Below are 15,709 nucleotides of genomic sequence, written 5' to 3' on the forward strand. Positions count from 1 at the left end.
CCCAGATGTTTCCGTCTAGAATAAAAGGTGCATCTTTAATTAGGTGAAGCTGCAGGTTTTTTTTTATTTTTTTATCATTGCCTCTTTTGATTTTTGTTAATCTAATGTGAGATGGAAAGTTTTTACACTTTAATTAACTAAATTAGAGTACCACATATTAGAGCTGACAGTTTCCCCTCCCCTAACCTCTGTCTGTTTGTCTGACAGGTGAGGGTGTGCAGTCTTCATTCTGTGTGCTTAGTTGGCTCCATCCTCTTGGCTCTGTCTCCCTGACAGCCAGCAATGCCATGTTTTGGAAAGAGCCCTTACGATAAATAGCATTCCAGGTTTTGTGTGCTATGCGAAAGGTTATGTTGTCTTTATTGGTTTGACAGACGCCTACAGTCTTCCGTAAACAAAATAGAGATGTCTGTGTGAGGCAGCAGGTGGACCAATTTGTCATCCAGTCCGTGGCTATCACTCTCTTATTCACTCTCACACATACACGTGTATATCTACTCATGTAAACACTTACTGTACAATACAGAGGCCTTCATGTTGTGCTGGGCATCCTCATTTTATATATGTGGCTTTTTTTTCAAAGCAAGAGGTTTTTTGATTTATGAACAACTTTGGTTTATGTGGATTTAAATGCAACTATGCATCAAACAGAGTTTTATTTGACCCTTGCCAGTTCTCACTCAAACCATATGTCTTCAGTTGGCATTTGTATCACATTGTTAGACTTATCCAAACACAGTTGAGTGTGTGTGCCTGTGACTTTGTATCCAGCCACAGAGGAATCCTTGCCTGGCTGTTAGTAGCAGCCCTGCCTGTGTGTTTATACTCCTCTGCTGACCTCATGACCCAAAGGTCACGATGCTCACTAAAGCAAGCAGTGGGTCACAGACACATTTGGACACACTCTGTCTGGCATGAGTGTTGGTGTCGGTGTGTGAGAGGTTGGTTAAACATTTTGTGTGTAGTCTTTCAATAAATAAATGTGGAGCTTTACATCTATTAAAGTGACTTGCAATGCTGGTAGGCAACTCAGTTTGCTCTCTGTCTTTACATATACATTTACTTTTCTCTTCATCTTTTTTCTTTTACCGTCACTGTAGCACCCATTATCCACTTTCTCGGTTTTCTCGTGAAAAGGGGTTTGAAATATGCAGAAATACTGACAACTGCTTTGATTATCCTAAATAATCTGCTTGATCTGAGGCTTCTTCATCCTCCCCCCTTATTTTGTACCTCAAGTTTCAGTTGTTTCTTGTGTTTCATTCTGTGTATGATTGGAGACACGGCCATATTATATATCTTCGTTGTGGATTGTTTGAGTGTAATGTAATATTGTTGATGGCTTGGTGTCAGGTTGAGTACATTATTATTGTTTAAATACCATTTAAGTCAGCTTAATGTGTTCAGTGTTTTGAAAAATAAATCTGTGACCATGAGGGATTCTTGCTGAGCTTACATTTGATAACAGTTTGGAAATTTTCATTGCTACATACACTACCGGTCAAACATTTTAGATCACTTCTGTTTTTCTAGCTGTTAAATTCAATGTCACTGTTTCTGAAATGAAAGCATAGAACAAATAAACAATTTGTAAAAACACACTCTTTCTATGAAGTGGAAATGAAACATTGTTCAGAAAGTTTGTCCCAACACTGTTGCAGAAGTTCCAACAAATGTGTTGCACTTGCAGGTTGTTTTGCTTTCACCTTCTTTCCAGTTCATCCATACCAGCTCTAACAATTTTTTCTAATCCCGGAAAAAGGACTGTTTTCTATGAAATTTGCATGATTTTTTAGTTTTCGATTACCTTTTTTTTTTTTTACTTTGGGCAGATTAGTGTTGACCTTTTGTATCATGTAAGGTTATTCACTGGACTTTTGTGTAGTGTAGGTATATGTATATGAAAGGTTTCCATTTAAAGTCCTTGGTCTCAGTGGTCCAGGTTGTGTAATGTGTTCAACAGATGTAGGAGAGAGAATCAGAATTTCATGGAAGCTTCAGACATGCCTGTCAGACTGATGTACTGTTCTTCTGTTTGCTAACCCCTCACCCTGCAACACATACCTGCCTAACCCCTGTACATAAGTGTGCCTGCACACTGCATCTTAGTATGATTCTGATTTATTATGGTGGTGGATGGTGTTAATGACCAGATACATTATGACGGACAGATATTTTATGACCGCAAAGGTAAAGAAATTCTTTTGTCTGTCCACAGCACCGTGCGCACATGGGACTTGAACTCGGAGAAGAAGCACAAGTCTGTGTTCAAACCCCGCTCCTTCCAGGGGAAGAAGGTCACACCCACATGCTGCACCTACAGCCGTGATGGGAAGCTCATTGCAGCTGGCTGCCAAGATGGCACCATCCAGATCTGGGACAGGAACCTCAGCGTGAGTCTTAAAACACACACATACCAACCACCACAATGTGCAAACAATGTGGTTGTAAACATAGGATGTCTGTTTTGTTATGGCCTTGGGTACAGAGTCATGAGACTCAGGTCATATGGTCACAGGCCAGAGAGGTCAGAGTTCAACAAGTCACGAACACTGACCAGGATTCAGATGCCTGGCTTTAAAATGCATTTGTCCAAACTGGGAGTAGTTGAGAATATTATTAAATGCCTGTTGACCTTTTTCGACCCTGTAATCACACTAACCAGGTACATGGCAATGAGCTTCAGCCAGATTTGCTCTGGTTCTATTCAAACGTAAGTCTACAGCCATAATAGAGGCTCTGTGAGGCTGTAGTTAGACATATTGGTTTTTTGATCAGCATGCTAACAGTGACAATGCTAATATGCTGATGTTAATAATAATAGTTACCATTTGCACAATCTTGAGGCTGATGGAATTTTTGAATTGATGATTACGCTAAAAGAAAAGGTAAGGAAACATCAAAGTGATTACAATTCATCTGGAGGGGGACATGAATGTTTGCTCTAAAGTAGTTACTGAGACATTCTACTCAGAACCACAAATCTCGACCTTATGGCGTCACTGGAGAAATAGTCAGGGGATCGCCAAAGTGGTGGACAGACGGACAGAATCACCATCCCTAGAGCCACATCTCTAGCATGAAAAAAGATAGCAGATTATGTAACTGAATTAACTGACGTGTGATGATTGAGTTGAGTTACATGAAAGTTGCTCGGAGGCCCAATCACAATTTCCCTCTGTAGATTTTCCACTATTAGTTAATTAGGCAATTAAGCGATCAAAGTGTTCATACCATTCTTCAAGATTAAAATTGTTGAGGTAATAGTTGATCTTGGCTCCTGGGAAGCATTGCTCTCACTTATTTGGCTGTTTTCACTTGAGTTATTTGACAAATCGTCACTGTGGATGAAAATGACTTCCATCCCCGGCAGGATAATGGATTTCCTCCATCTTTCTTTGACTAGAGCTTCTGAAGCACTCAAATGTTACATCACTGATGGTTACTTCTTAACCCATGCCTGCCTTTCTACCCGTGAGTCTGTCTTATTAATGGCTGTCATAGTGACACCTCTGGTCAGGGTCTGGGCAGCAAAGGGATATCACCTGCTGTTGTTTCCTGATGATCAATGACAGTGTAGGTTTGGCAGCTCATTGCTCACTTGCTTTTTCACACACAAGAGAGATGGAAAGAGGAGGAAAAAAAGATGGAGAGCTGTCTTTCTGTTGAAGAGAGTTTGAGGGACCTGCAGCACTCATAAGTCAGTATTTTCAAAGAGGACATATTACAGGCATCTTTCCAGTGAGGTATTGTCTTACATTATGGCTAGCTCTTTTGGTTTCACAAGTTACTCATCTGGGAGTCGTACAATACTAAAGACTCACATTTTAAGATGGAAAATAAAATTGATTGAGGACTACACACAGATATTGCTAGCCATCTTAGCCAACCGCTATCAGGACAATATAGATTTTGAAAAGTTGGGCACGAGTCTATTTTCATGAACTATCTGGAGATAAGAAGTTGTTTTTCTGCCCTCAAGGTTTTGGCACATTTCTACTCTAATTCTTTTGTTTCACTTCAGATCCTTTCATCTGTCCAACCCCATATGTGGACATGGTTGAATGCTTCTGTTATTTCATATGAGAATAGCGACAGTGACAATTAAGCAGTAGTTAGTGAGTTGGAACAGCCTGATTGTACAGAGGGGCTTATCCAGATTAGTCAAATGAGAAGTAGGCTACACGATAATTACTCCAACAGTCAACTTCATAATCACAGGACTAACAAACAATGTAGTTAGATGGGAGATTTGTTTTCCCTGGAACTATTTCCTATTGTAAGAGTGCCTGTGCTTGTATGTACCCAGGTTGAACAGACTCCTGCCTCTCCTCCACTCACCCATCATTCTACCCCTGGGCTGCTCGTAGGAGCAGGCTCCAAGTGATTGGGTTAAAGCTCTCAAAATTTATTAGCCCTCCTTCTCCAAACTAAATATTTACCCTGCGTCCCATAGCAGCTTACAATAGTCATGTCTGTTGCCTGACCACTGGAGCCTGCCTTGTCTGAATGGCTCAAGAATTTAGTCGGTGCCCTCTGCCCTAATCAGCAACCTGTGCTGCTGACTGAAATTCAGCCACAAGCCTAAAAAGGAGTTGACCTCTCGATGCTTTTATTGCAGCTCCCTTCCCCACTCAAATGAAGCCTATCTCCTGTTGTATCACCGCTATTACTCATGGCCAGAATATGCAGGCAGATCAATCACGATCAATCATGTACATGACCTTGATCTAGAGCTCAGGCTGAAGAGAAGCTATTGAGGATGACACATGGTGCTCTTGAACCCTGACACTGGTTGATTGATCCTATGATGGGAGTCAAGTAGGTCTCTTTTAGTGGACAGCCACAGAGAGTGATTGCATGCTCACTCCCTGACCAGAGGGGTCGGTGCCAGAATTACAAGACTGCATGTAAATGGTTGCCAGGTAATGTGCACTCTGTGATACTTAGTGCATTGAGGGTGCAGCCCTTCGTTCCAAAACATTACCACAGAGACCTGAGGAATGCTATGATGTCATTGGTAGACTTAGATGTTTCCAGACTTCAAAGTGGGACCCCAAAAGAGGTGGTTTTGATAAACTACACAGTGGGGAGTGTTATCATGAGATAACATGGCAAAAATTCTCTTGTTTTCTGCATATGCTGTGGCTTTGTCACTGCAATCGATCCTTAATTATATGAGCAAAAATGAAGATCCCCAAGAAGTTTTAAATGGGTCCAGAGCTCAATTTTGATGTGTGGCAACTCTTTTCTTCATTTTGGGTCCTTTATGATTCTTTCTTTCTTTCCATTTTGTCTTTGTAAAATGAATCAAGTTTCCAGGATCCTTTTTCTCCACTCAACACCCGCTATTTGTCGCACATATTTTATTGTCACCTGCATAAACTGACAACCAGTTCTGGCCAGCGCATCAGTTTCAATCACCAGTCTAAAAGGACCCTCAACACACTAATGCAACTCTGGACAGCATCACCATCAACCAGTAACTCTATGGGTCATAAAAGACGGGACTGGGGGAGATTAAAACAGACAATCACAGAAGAACTTCAAGTCCAATGAAAATGTTTGAAAATTGTCTAGGATTTGATAACAAGCTAGGCTACACACAGCCCGAACCTGTCTTCATGGAAGCATTTAAAGTGCAATCAAACTGGTCCACCAGGCTATGAAAAGACAGCCTGATCATAAAACTTTACACAGGATCTCCATCCCACAGGAGGAATACGTCCAGTGTTATACATTCCTCATTCCTTACCCATGTTTTGAGCCAGGACAACGACTTGGAAACAAGAACAGCACAGAATCCCATTTTATTTGTACAGTATGCAGCTGAGACTTAGAGGTATATAGTTATTTTAATATAGCCCACTATTGGACTATCTGGACACTCAATCCAGTGTGTGTGATCCTCTAACACACAGACGGCTTCACATCACATCACCACTTGTTGATTTCCATGAAAGATCAGAGCAGCTGTTCAGGGCTGCGGTTTGGCCACTTGATTCTCAGAACGTAACAAAGGTCAGAGTGAGATGTTACAACTGACTTCACAGTGGGCATCATCAAGTCTTTCAGGTGTGCGGTTGTAAAAATATGGAGGTAGGAGAAATGCAGAGCCGTGCAGTATTTATATAATGATACTCAGTGTGGTTAGGAACAGTTGGCCCTGTGGTGGATTGCTATCATAGTCTGCTGAGGATGAAACCCAATGCTGTGTTCCTTCAGCTATGTATCAGCTCCTGCTGCTGAGTGTGTGTAGATGTGGATCAAGTCTGTGCGTGTATGTGCGCATGTCAGTATGCTTATGCATGTACAATGTCATATGAAGTGGTTTACACGTAAATCTGTTTTTTAAAAAATACAGACATTGGATTGATAAAAATTTATCCCGATTCTTATTGGGCAGAGTGAAGGGCAAAGCTCACAGAGGATGTCACAAGGCGTGAGAGAAGTTTGAAACAGTGTATGAGAATCCGGTTTCACAAACCGGCTGTATAGATTATCACAGGAAGGAAACCCCATGGCATCTACCAATGCTAGCCAACATCAGGATAGTAAATAAACACTTTGGCTTTCACAACAGCAGTATATGATCTAGAAATAGCTGGAGTCAGGGTATGTTTGCAATAAACAGCTCGAATAACCACAACCCACCTATTAACGGAGCTACTTTTTCTGATTCATCCATTAATTTGGTATTTCTATTATAATTGTATGTTCCTCTCTGCCTCACCATATTTGTTTTTCTTTTGATCATTACTCCTGGAAATGGCTCGTTCTAACAGCAGATGGTGTTAATCTCAGACAGAAAGACGTCGGATGAAAAGAGAAAAAAGAAATTGTTGAATGATTCATTACCGGTTGAATAAGAGCTCATAACTTCTTGCTAGTTGACCTGAAGAAACCTGTGGCTATTGTGAAAACAGAGTTTTGAAACAAGTTATTTTAGAAAAAAAAAATCAAAAGCATCTGTGCAATTCCCTCTGATGTTACATAAAGCAAATTTCATCACCTTTTCCTTGCAGTAAATTTGTGGTGTATTATGTTTATGTTTGGCGCCATATATTCTTGCCCTGCAACTCCGAGTATTATCCCTCAAACTACAGGAACTAGCCTGGACTGTCCTCTTCTGCCAGACCCATTTTTATGATTTGACCTTGAGCTTCATGCAACAGCTCATAAGAAAAGATAATTACAAGAAAATGGTTCATTAGCACACCCTCTTGTTCATAGTCCATTGATCCCTTCCAACTTATTTGTGCCAACCATGTATAGATGCATCCACAGTAATGTGAATGGAATTTCTGTGTTTGGATAAGCTCCTATTGTCCATGTGCATATGACACAACAGTGGATGTGGTCACTGTGATTACATGATTGAAATGGGGCCCCTAGTGTCTTTGTTTTAGGCTGATCAAGAAAAGCAGGCAGTTCTCTAAGCTTGGACACCATGTACCTTAAAGCTAGACTATTCTCTTCACAGAGTTTGACTGTGTTTAAGCCTTACTTTGTACTTTACATTGTGCTTTAGCTGCTACTTATTGGGCCTGAGATAGCCTATGGCCCAACTGTTAGATTAGAAAATGTAGTTTTTACATTAAATTGACCTCTTGACTTTCTCAACCAACTCAATTTTAGTGCAGCAAATAAAAGAATAGGTAGATAATCAAAGATAAAAAATTGAGGAAAATGGAATTGAGTCAAAGGTAATATATGATGAAAATGGTGATGAAATGAAGCAGAAAATTATCCCTGGAGAGACTACAGAGGCTAAGTGGCCAAGACCTGAAAAAGTAGAATCCATGTTATCTACAGTTCAAGGTAACAGTGTTATCTGTCTCGTCCAAGTTAATAACTTCCCTCCATTTACTTTGGAAGTGAAGTATGGCCTCGTTTCCTCCTTGTATCATGAGGACACATCACTCATTCACCTCATGCTCCACTCTCCCCTGCTCTTTTCGCCAGCATTTCTCTATATTTCTCTATCTTATCTGCCTTATACACTCTGTGCTCACTTCAGATTCCTTATCCTCCTTTCTTGGTCAAAAGCCTGTATTGCTGCAATTCCCTTTTCACTGATTTATTTGCATTCCGTTTAGAATTAATGAAAATGTAGCCGTATAAACCAAGGTTATGTTTGTTTGAGTGTTAGCAAGCCTACTTCCCAGACTATTGCTTCACCAGAGTCTAGTAATGATCGATCTCTGTAATCTGGCTGTGCTCAGCTCAGGTAAAACTAAGGCACTGGGGAGAAAATGAGTAGAGAGAAGACACAGGCAACAAGGCAATGAAGTAGTGCTAAAACATTTAGTTGATTAGTTTACTGACAAAAAATTAATCTGCAACAATTTGACAGTTGATTCATCATTGAGGTAGTGTGAAAATTAGTAAATGTTAAAAATGCCATTGAACATCACGTCTTTCCAGTTTGAAATGTTCACTGGACAAAACCTGCAATTTCAAGACATCACCATGGGCTGTTGTGATAGACGTTTTATGGACTAAATGATTCTTTGATTAATTGGAAAAATTATTAGATTAATCAACAATGTAAATATTAATTAGTTGCAGCCCTAAATGTAAAATCATGATAACTAAAAGAAAATCTAAAATTCTATCATTGCTTTTTACTTGGATATAGATTTTTGTATAAACCTAGGGTTAACTAAAGTAACATGAATTGTAACGTCACTGTATTTATATACTGGTCATCCCCTTTTTTCACTGCTGTTCATTGTCCACATTTGTGTGACCGTGTACCTTTACACAGCTTTTCTTTGTGTGTATGTGTGAACAAGATAGAGAAAATTATCTGTGTTGGTGGGGGGGGAGTGTTGAGCTGGGTTATTTCCAGCCTGGAGCTGCAGATTTGGCACACACACTCTGTGCTACAGCAGTACACCACTTACTCTGAGTGAGCACTGAGGAAGTACATCGAACGGCAGGCTATCTTGAAAACAGCTGTTTAGACCAGAAGTTAAAATGCTTCTGTTTGCAGAGGATACACATCTGCAGGGGCTTGGATGAAATGTTTTAGAAGACTTTTGAATTGAGCAGAGGGCAATTCAATATTGTTTCCAAAATATCACTAAAATGCCACCACGAAACACATAAACGTAAAAAGTTAAATTCTGTTGATTTATGACTTAACTGATTTAATTAATTAACTTCATTAAATAATTTTAGTTCTACTCACATAGTAATTAAAAATCGAAGCTAATGAAAGACTGTTAGTAAAAGAGCAGAAAAAAACGATGCTGTAGATACTGAGATATCCTAGTAATGGTTCCTGGTATGGGTCAAGCTCCAAAAGCACTGTTTCCTCCACTTCACATAATGTAATTTTTAATGTGTAAAATTGGTGAAATTCCCCTTTAACTGTTCTAAGGAGGGGTTAGATTTGCTTCTTTACTTCCTTCCCCAGATTTGTTTTTGTTTTAGCACTTCTTCAAGCAAGCATGAATGCCCATATTATATAACTGATCCTGGTGGTTGTTGATATTTTGATGTGACACCTTAAAATACTTGTTGTTACTGGCTCAGACTTGTGACATAATACTTGATTAAGCATGGCTAATAATAACAGAGAATCAAAAGGGTGCTGTGAGCTGGGTGCTGTGAGCTGAGGGCTGCAGTGTCTGCAGTGTGTTATTGGCTGGTAAAATGTATATAGTTGGAATATTATAATACTATTTCAGGTAGGACCAAAGGAAAAATCTAAATACCAGACAGGCACCTAAGCTTGCCAAGGTAAATCTCTGTAGTTGGTAGTCTTGCTAAAGACTGTGGTGGGTACAGTGTGCCAAGTTGCTGGTATTTCATAGGATGTAGGGGGCTTCATAGTTAAGTATAATAGTACGGTGTTCATGCAGGAAATGGAAACCGTGTGTTGTTTGAAAGACAGAGAGAATGAAAAAGTCTTCTTGTTACTGCAGTGACAGACTGAAATGTCTGCTAGTGAAGCAAAGCATTGGCAGTTTCATAGTGTAGTTCGTCAGGAGATTATAAGAACACTTTAATATTTATGATCAGTAGTAACCACAGCAGCATGTTTATGGAAACTGCAGAGAGCCAGGACTGCACTAGCTATTCATTTTTTTCTGTAATTAATGATCAAGTTCATCTAGTTAAGTTCTTTTCTGTCTCTGTAATGTCTTTTGAGACTTGTTTGTGATTAATATCAACAGTATATAAATACACTTAAAGCTGTATTTGCTCAAGTATTTCTATTTTTGTCACTTGCACAAGTCTATTATTAGACACAAACAGGACTGACTTGCTGCTATCATGACCTCTGTACTCGACTTTCGCTTTCATACACATTTACATAGGACCTGAGTCTGAAACTGCAGTTGTGTTACACATCACTCCTAAACCATAAACTATACAGACCCTGTACAAATCACTGTGGTCAATCTATTGTTCTCTTTTTCTTCCTAGGTCCATACAAAGTTCCACTGTCGACAAGCACACACTCCAGGATCTGAAACCTCTTGCCTCTCTTTCTCCTATGATGGCATGACTCTTGCTTCACGTGGAGGTAAGAAAAAGACCTCAGCCTTATCTGCCAAACCCCCACAGGCAGCTATTGCTCTTACTGAAGTTGCATTCATCAGCAGCCCAGCTCGGAGCCTCCAGTTTTTAGGTCCAATGCTTGATCACTGATCCAAAGTGATGATTTTTAAGCAGAGAAGAAGCTCATCTTTTCCTGATTGTGCAACTAAACAGGGACCACGACCAACAAAACACACATACACAAAAAGACCTGTGTTCTAGTCAAGAGGTTTCTAATACAAAAATAAACAAGAATAACTCTGTGGCAGAGTTCTTCACCCAACATAATATAATGTATATGAAAAATAAATCTTGCTGCCTTGCTGTATGTGGTACACTATAGTTAAGTGAATAATCTTTAATAAAGTTCCACTTGACTTTCTGTAGAGTAAATCTCATAATTTACACACACTCTTTTCTAGGTGATGACACTCTGAAGACGTGGGACATACGCAACTTCAGGAAGCCTGTGAATGTAGCTACTGGGTTAACCAACTACTTTTCCATGTGAGACTTTTTAACTATCATCCTTGTTACAATCTGTCTGTTTGCTTTTCTTGTCATGATTGCTTTATGCGATGATTATGAACTGATGTTGTATGTGTATGTATATGTGGTAATTTTCCCGATTAGGACCGACTGCTGTTTTAGCCCAGATGACAAGCTTCTGGTGACTGGGACATCGGTGAAGAAAGATGAGGGAAATGGGAAGCTGGTTTTCTTTGACCGAGCTTCCTTTCAGAGAGTCTATGAAATAGAAGTCACCAACGCAGTAAGTTCTTTCTCACTCACCACAACCACAAATACTCTCATTACAAGATGTTTTTCAGCTGGTTGATATGATATGTTGGTTACAAACCAGAATGACCCAAAATGATGCACAGTGGAAAAGAAACATAATAAATCCACAATGAAACATAATGAAGACATAATGAAACCAATGTGGGTGTTATTTCTCCTCCATTTAAGTAGTCTGGGCTCAAACAAAACTGCTACCCTAAAATATGTTTATATCATTACATCTTCTTTAAAATACAACAGTAGTCTAATGTCACATTTTGACAGCTGTAAGGACCAGACTGTCCTGATATGGAGATTTAATTAACTTTACACAGACTTATTCCAGTGGATTAGAGCTTCATTCTATTATTTATGTTAGCTGATATTTAAACATGTGGAAGTAATTGCTAACAGCAAATATAGATAGTTGTGTACACCAGAGGAATTTGGAGAAACATATCCACAACTGTGCAGTCAGCAGCCTCTGTTATTTATAATTAAGGAATAATAATGCAAGAAACACAAGTCTACAAAAAGTAATTAAAATGTTATTTGAACTGACACCAGTTCTCTCACAAAGAGAAATTAGTTTTTCTTTTCTCTGTAACTGAAATCAAATAGCCTAGTCCTCTGGCAGGTACTAGACATTTTTCCTTTTAAATCACTGTCTCAGATGCTCGTAGTCTCTCAGCGAAATAGCAGAATATGTGCAGTATTAATCCAGGATGAAAAATTAATGTTATCGTTATTTGGGTGGAAAATACAGAGGAAGATGAGAAAAGTTATGGAGGGGGGAATGAAGGCAAAGGAGGAAATTTACAAAATGGTTTGAGGTAAGCTTGGAGAAAGTGGAGTAATGTGACCTTTCCCTGCTGCAAGTCATTCCCGCAAACCTTTGGCAGGACAGCTATTGACGTTTTTACATGTACTGCCTTTGAGTTATATTTGAAATTAAATTATCTACAATACACAGTAAGCATGTTCCATTCACATGCACAGACTACAGTGTCGGACACGTTAGCATACTGTGTACTTTAGACTAATCCTGCTTTCTCAGAAATCCATTCTGTGAGGGCAACCAGCCATAGGTGCTGAAACGAAGGGCAGAGGTGCTGTCTTCAGTAGAAAAACTTTTGTTTCGTTGCTTCCTGCTCCTCCTCTGTCTCCTTCGAAGGCCTTTTCAACAGATTTAGCACTGTGTATCTGTAGTCATAACAGTGAGGGCTGACAGAGGCTAATGGCTTCTTACTTGGTCTCTCTGGCTAAGGCATGACACTTTCACATGAGCCATTGGGTGAACATGTTTGAGAGAGGGGGAAAGAGACAAAAGCTGGGTTTGTGTGTGTGTGTGTGTGTGTGTGTCTGTGTGTGTGTGTGTGTGTGTGTGTCTGTGTGTGTGTGTGTGTGTGTGTGTCTGTGTGTGTGTGTGTGTGTGTGTGTCTGTGTGTGTGTGTGTGTGTGTGTGTCTGTGTGTGTGTGTGTGTGTGTGTGTTTGCATCCCCCTGCCCTGCCAGCCAGCTGCTGTTCACTTGCAAACCTTGGCACAGCATCCACACTAAGTACACACCCCGCTGCACAGTTGTACTAACTGAGGGGAGGGGAGGGCAGTCTGTGTTTTGGTTGACCCCATTTTATTTGCGTGAAAATTTCTTTTGAATTTCTCTTGAATTTAAACTTGAATGTAACCTTTCAAGTCTGCATACACCTCTAACTGAGAGAGCTACATGATGTACAGGTGTCTGAAGTTAGAATAGAGTGAAGAAAAATTACACTGCATTGGCATTGAATCGACTGAATTAATTTGATGACTAAAAGTAACTAAAAGCTAAAAATAGCACAGTTGTTAACATTAGTTACTCTATCACTGTCAACTGTGTTTGGGAATACTTTGGTGTACTTACCTCACAATCTCTGAGTCGTACTAAGGTCTTACACTATTGTTTGTGCAAGTGTTTCTCAAAATTAAAGTCACATTTTTTAGATACCTTGGTGTGTTGGTGGCATTATACTTGTCTTCTCTTCTCTAGATACGTAGAGCTTGTTTCTGGCAGTAGCTAGAAAGTGACCACACAACCTGACAGAGCTAAACAGTGTCCTCCAATTGAAGTGCACTTGCTTTTTTGAGTGTTTAGTATTTATTGTTTCTCTCAAAGATGGTAGGTGGCATTATTGATTTGTGAACAATGTAAACCATATATGCATGGATGTGATTTATCATTGTTGTATTTAAGACGAGTCTACTTTATAAACCAAATCAGCTGTAACATGCACTCACTTTCACTGTGGTGACAATAGCTAGGCAGCATCAAAGGACGACCCCAGACACTTGGGGTCAAAGAGTCTGTTTAGAACTTAACAACCCACGTTCTCCCTCGCGTGGACGTTTGTCTTCTCTTTCACTTTACTGAAGAGGGTAAACATTTGGAAATTTTTTTTTCCACTGGCCTTTCACTCATTCCACCATCTGCCATAGTGAGAGACTTCAGCTCAGTTTCACTGGAAGGACGGCAAAACCTCTTCCTGTCTACTCACCCATTGTGCTATACAGAAATCCACCAGATTTCCCATAAAATCCAACCACGAAAAACAATGCAATCTAGAGACTGGCACGGGGTGCCAATTGCCTTGGCAATGGCTTTATTTGTGTTAATTGTACTAACCTCCCAAAATTGATATAGTGATGATGAAAGTACTTTTTAATTATGCTTTTTCCCTCCGAAAGGAACTTCATCCGATTCAGGCTATGGAAATAAACCAATAAAAAAGCAATCCACTTATTTGAGCAGTTTCTTGCTGTTATTCATTTAATTGCTTCTGTGTCCATAAAAGCTGTGGTTTGTGCGTCAACATTTTGTGTTGAGTGGGCACATAGATGGATTAGTGGCATGTTACATAGGAGTCAGAGACCTTTCTAAAACTCAATAAAATAAATTGTTGTTGTTGATGGCTGTAAATTACTTTATTATTGCAAAATTACATAGACGTATTTGTTTCTGTTTGTAAGGTAATGTAAAAAAATACCAAAAAATAAACTGAGGGAGGTTTAGAGAATGTAAGGGTTACTACCAGATTGTCAAGCCTAGACTGTTTTGATGTCCTTGATTTTTGGATTGATGTATTTTATGGTATTAGATGTTCATATTTGACAAAGTTTTCATAAAATTCATCCTCTGTATTCATCAGTCTCTCATCCCAACCCCCCAACCAGTCTGAGTCTAACTAGATGACCTTTGTGAAATATCAGTAGCTTTACCGCATTTTCTAAAATAATTCTGATGAGGAAAATTTAGTTTTGCAGGATATCAGTTTTATCTGGTTGACATGCACTCAGTGAACCTGATGAATGTGCTATTTACTATGTTTACATCAGCCATCTGCCTCTCAGATCGCCCAGGAATTTAAGTGCAGTCTTTATAAAGTGGCGTACCAGACAGGCGAGTGAAAGGAAGGGCCACCAATCATTTCTAACTAAACAGTCTACATAACCCCAGACCTGGATTCTGGGGTGTGCATGAGAGTGGAGGCTGTTTTAGGCCCATTTGGTAAATACTTCATACACTCTTAAGATTATCTTAGTCCATCAAAAGGGGCAAGAACCAGGTAAGACCCTGCTGACTATCAAAGCCCTGAGCTTCTGGCTGGATTTCAAATGGAGACCTAGTGCAACCTGCAGCCCTCATGCGCTTTCTGTAATGTCAGTATACTGTATGCAGTCACATTTCACCTTCAGTGCATGTATGTGTCTTCCGGTGCGATGCATTATGTGATTGCATGCACCTGTCAGCATGCACTGAAACTGTTGTTTGATGTGAGTTATACTGCTGTATGAATCTTGACACATTTAAACACAATCTTGTCATTTTCTTTTCTTTTACTACTACTAAATATACACAAACCTAAAATGAATGTTGGTGCATGACTGTCTCCACTTGACCTGTGTAGTTACGGCCTCACTCATCAGATCCATCTAGTGAGGTACACAGATTTTGAAATGAGAATAAAAACAGAGCACTGGTTTCAGATAGGTGCTCGACATTATCCAAAATCCTGTCCATCGGTATAGGAATCAGGATTGGGCGAGGAAAAAGTGGGTTGAGAGCATCCATAATAAGATTCTTGAATTTCAGGAGTGCAGCTAAACAATGAATGATTATCTGTAGTATGTATTATATCATGGTTCTCATGGAGATCAATTTTTGTAGGTAATGTATTTTTGGCCACCTTCACTAGTTGCTGTTTGCACATACTACACCTTCTTATCATCATGCTTGATAGCTCTTGGACAATAAGCTGCTCTCTGTGCTTTGCTCTTTAAGGAGGCCATTGATATGAATGGCTGGTCTTTCAGGTAGAAGGGAAGCCTTAACTCTGTTCT

At 39.7% G+C, this 15,709-nt stretch overlaps 1 protein-coding gene across 1 annotated transcript in view; it reads left to right on the forward strand.

Moving 5' to 3' along the window:
- The window catches only part of wdr70 (WD repeat domain 70), a 38,966-nt gene that overhangs the window by 13,918 nt on the left and 9,339 nt on the right, over positions 1-15,709 (forward strand). Inside the window, exons 10-13 of the mRNA XM_022762153.1 lie at positions 2,219-2,393; positions 10,441-10,540; positions 10,977-11,061; positions 11,188-11,326. Coding sequence (XP_022617874.1) covers positions 2,219-2,393; positions 10,441-10,540; positions 10,977-11,061; positions 11,188-11,326 — 499 coding nt within the window. The remainder of the gene's footprint in view (positions 1-2,218; positions 2,394-10,440; positions 10,541-10,976; positions 11,062-11,187; positions 11,327-15,709) is intronic.

The sequence above is a fragment of the Seriola dumerili genome, unplaced genomic scaffold, assembly GCF_002260705.1.
Source record: "Seriola dumerili isolate Sdu_G_001 unplaced genomic scaffold, Sdu_1.0 BDQW01000442.1, whole genome shotgun sequence".
In the NCBI taxonomy this organism is placed as follows: Eukaryota; Metazoa; Chordata; class Actinopteri; order Carangiformes; family Carangidae; genus Seriola; species Seriola dumerili.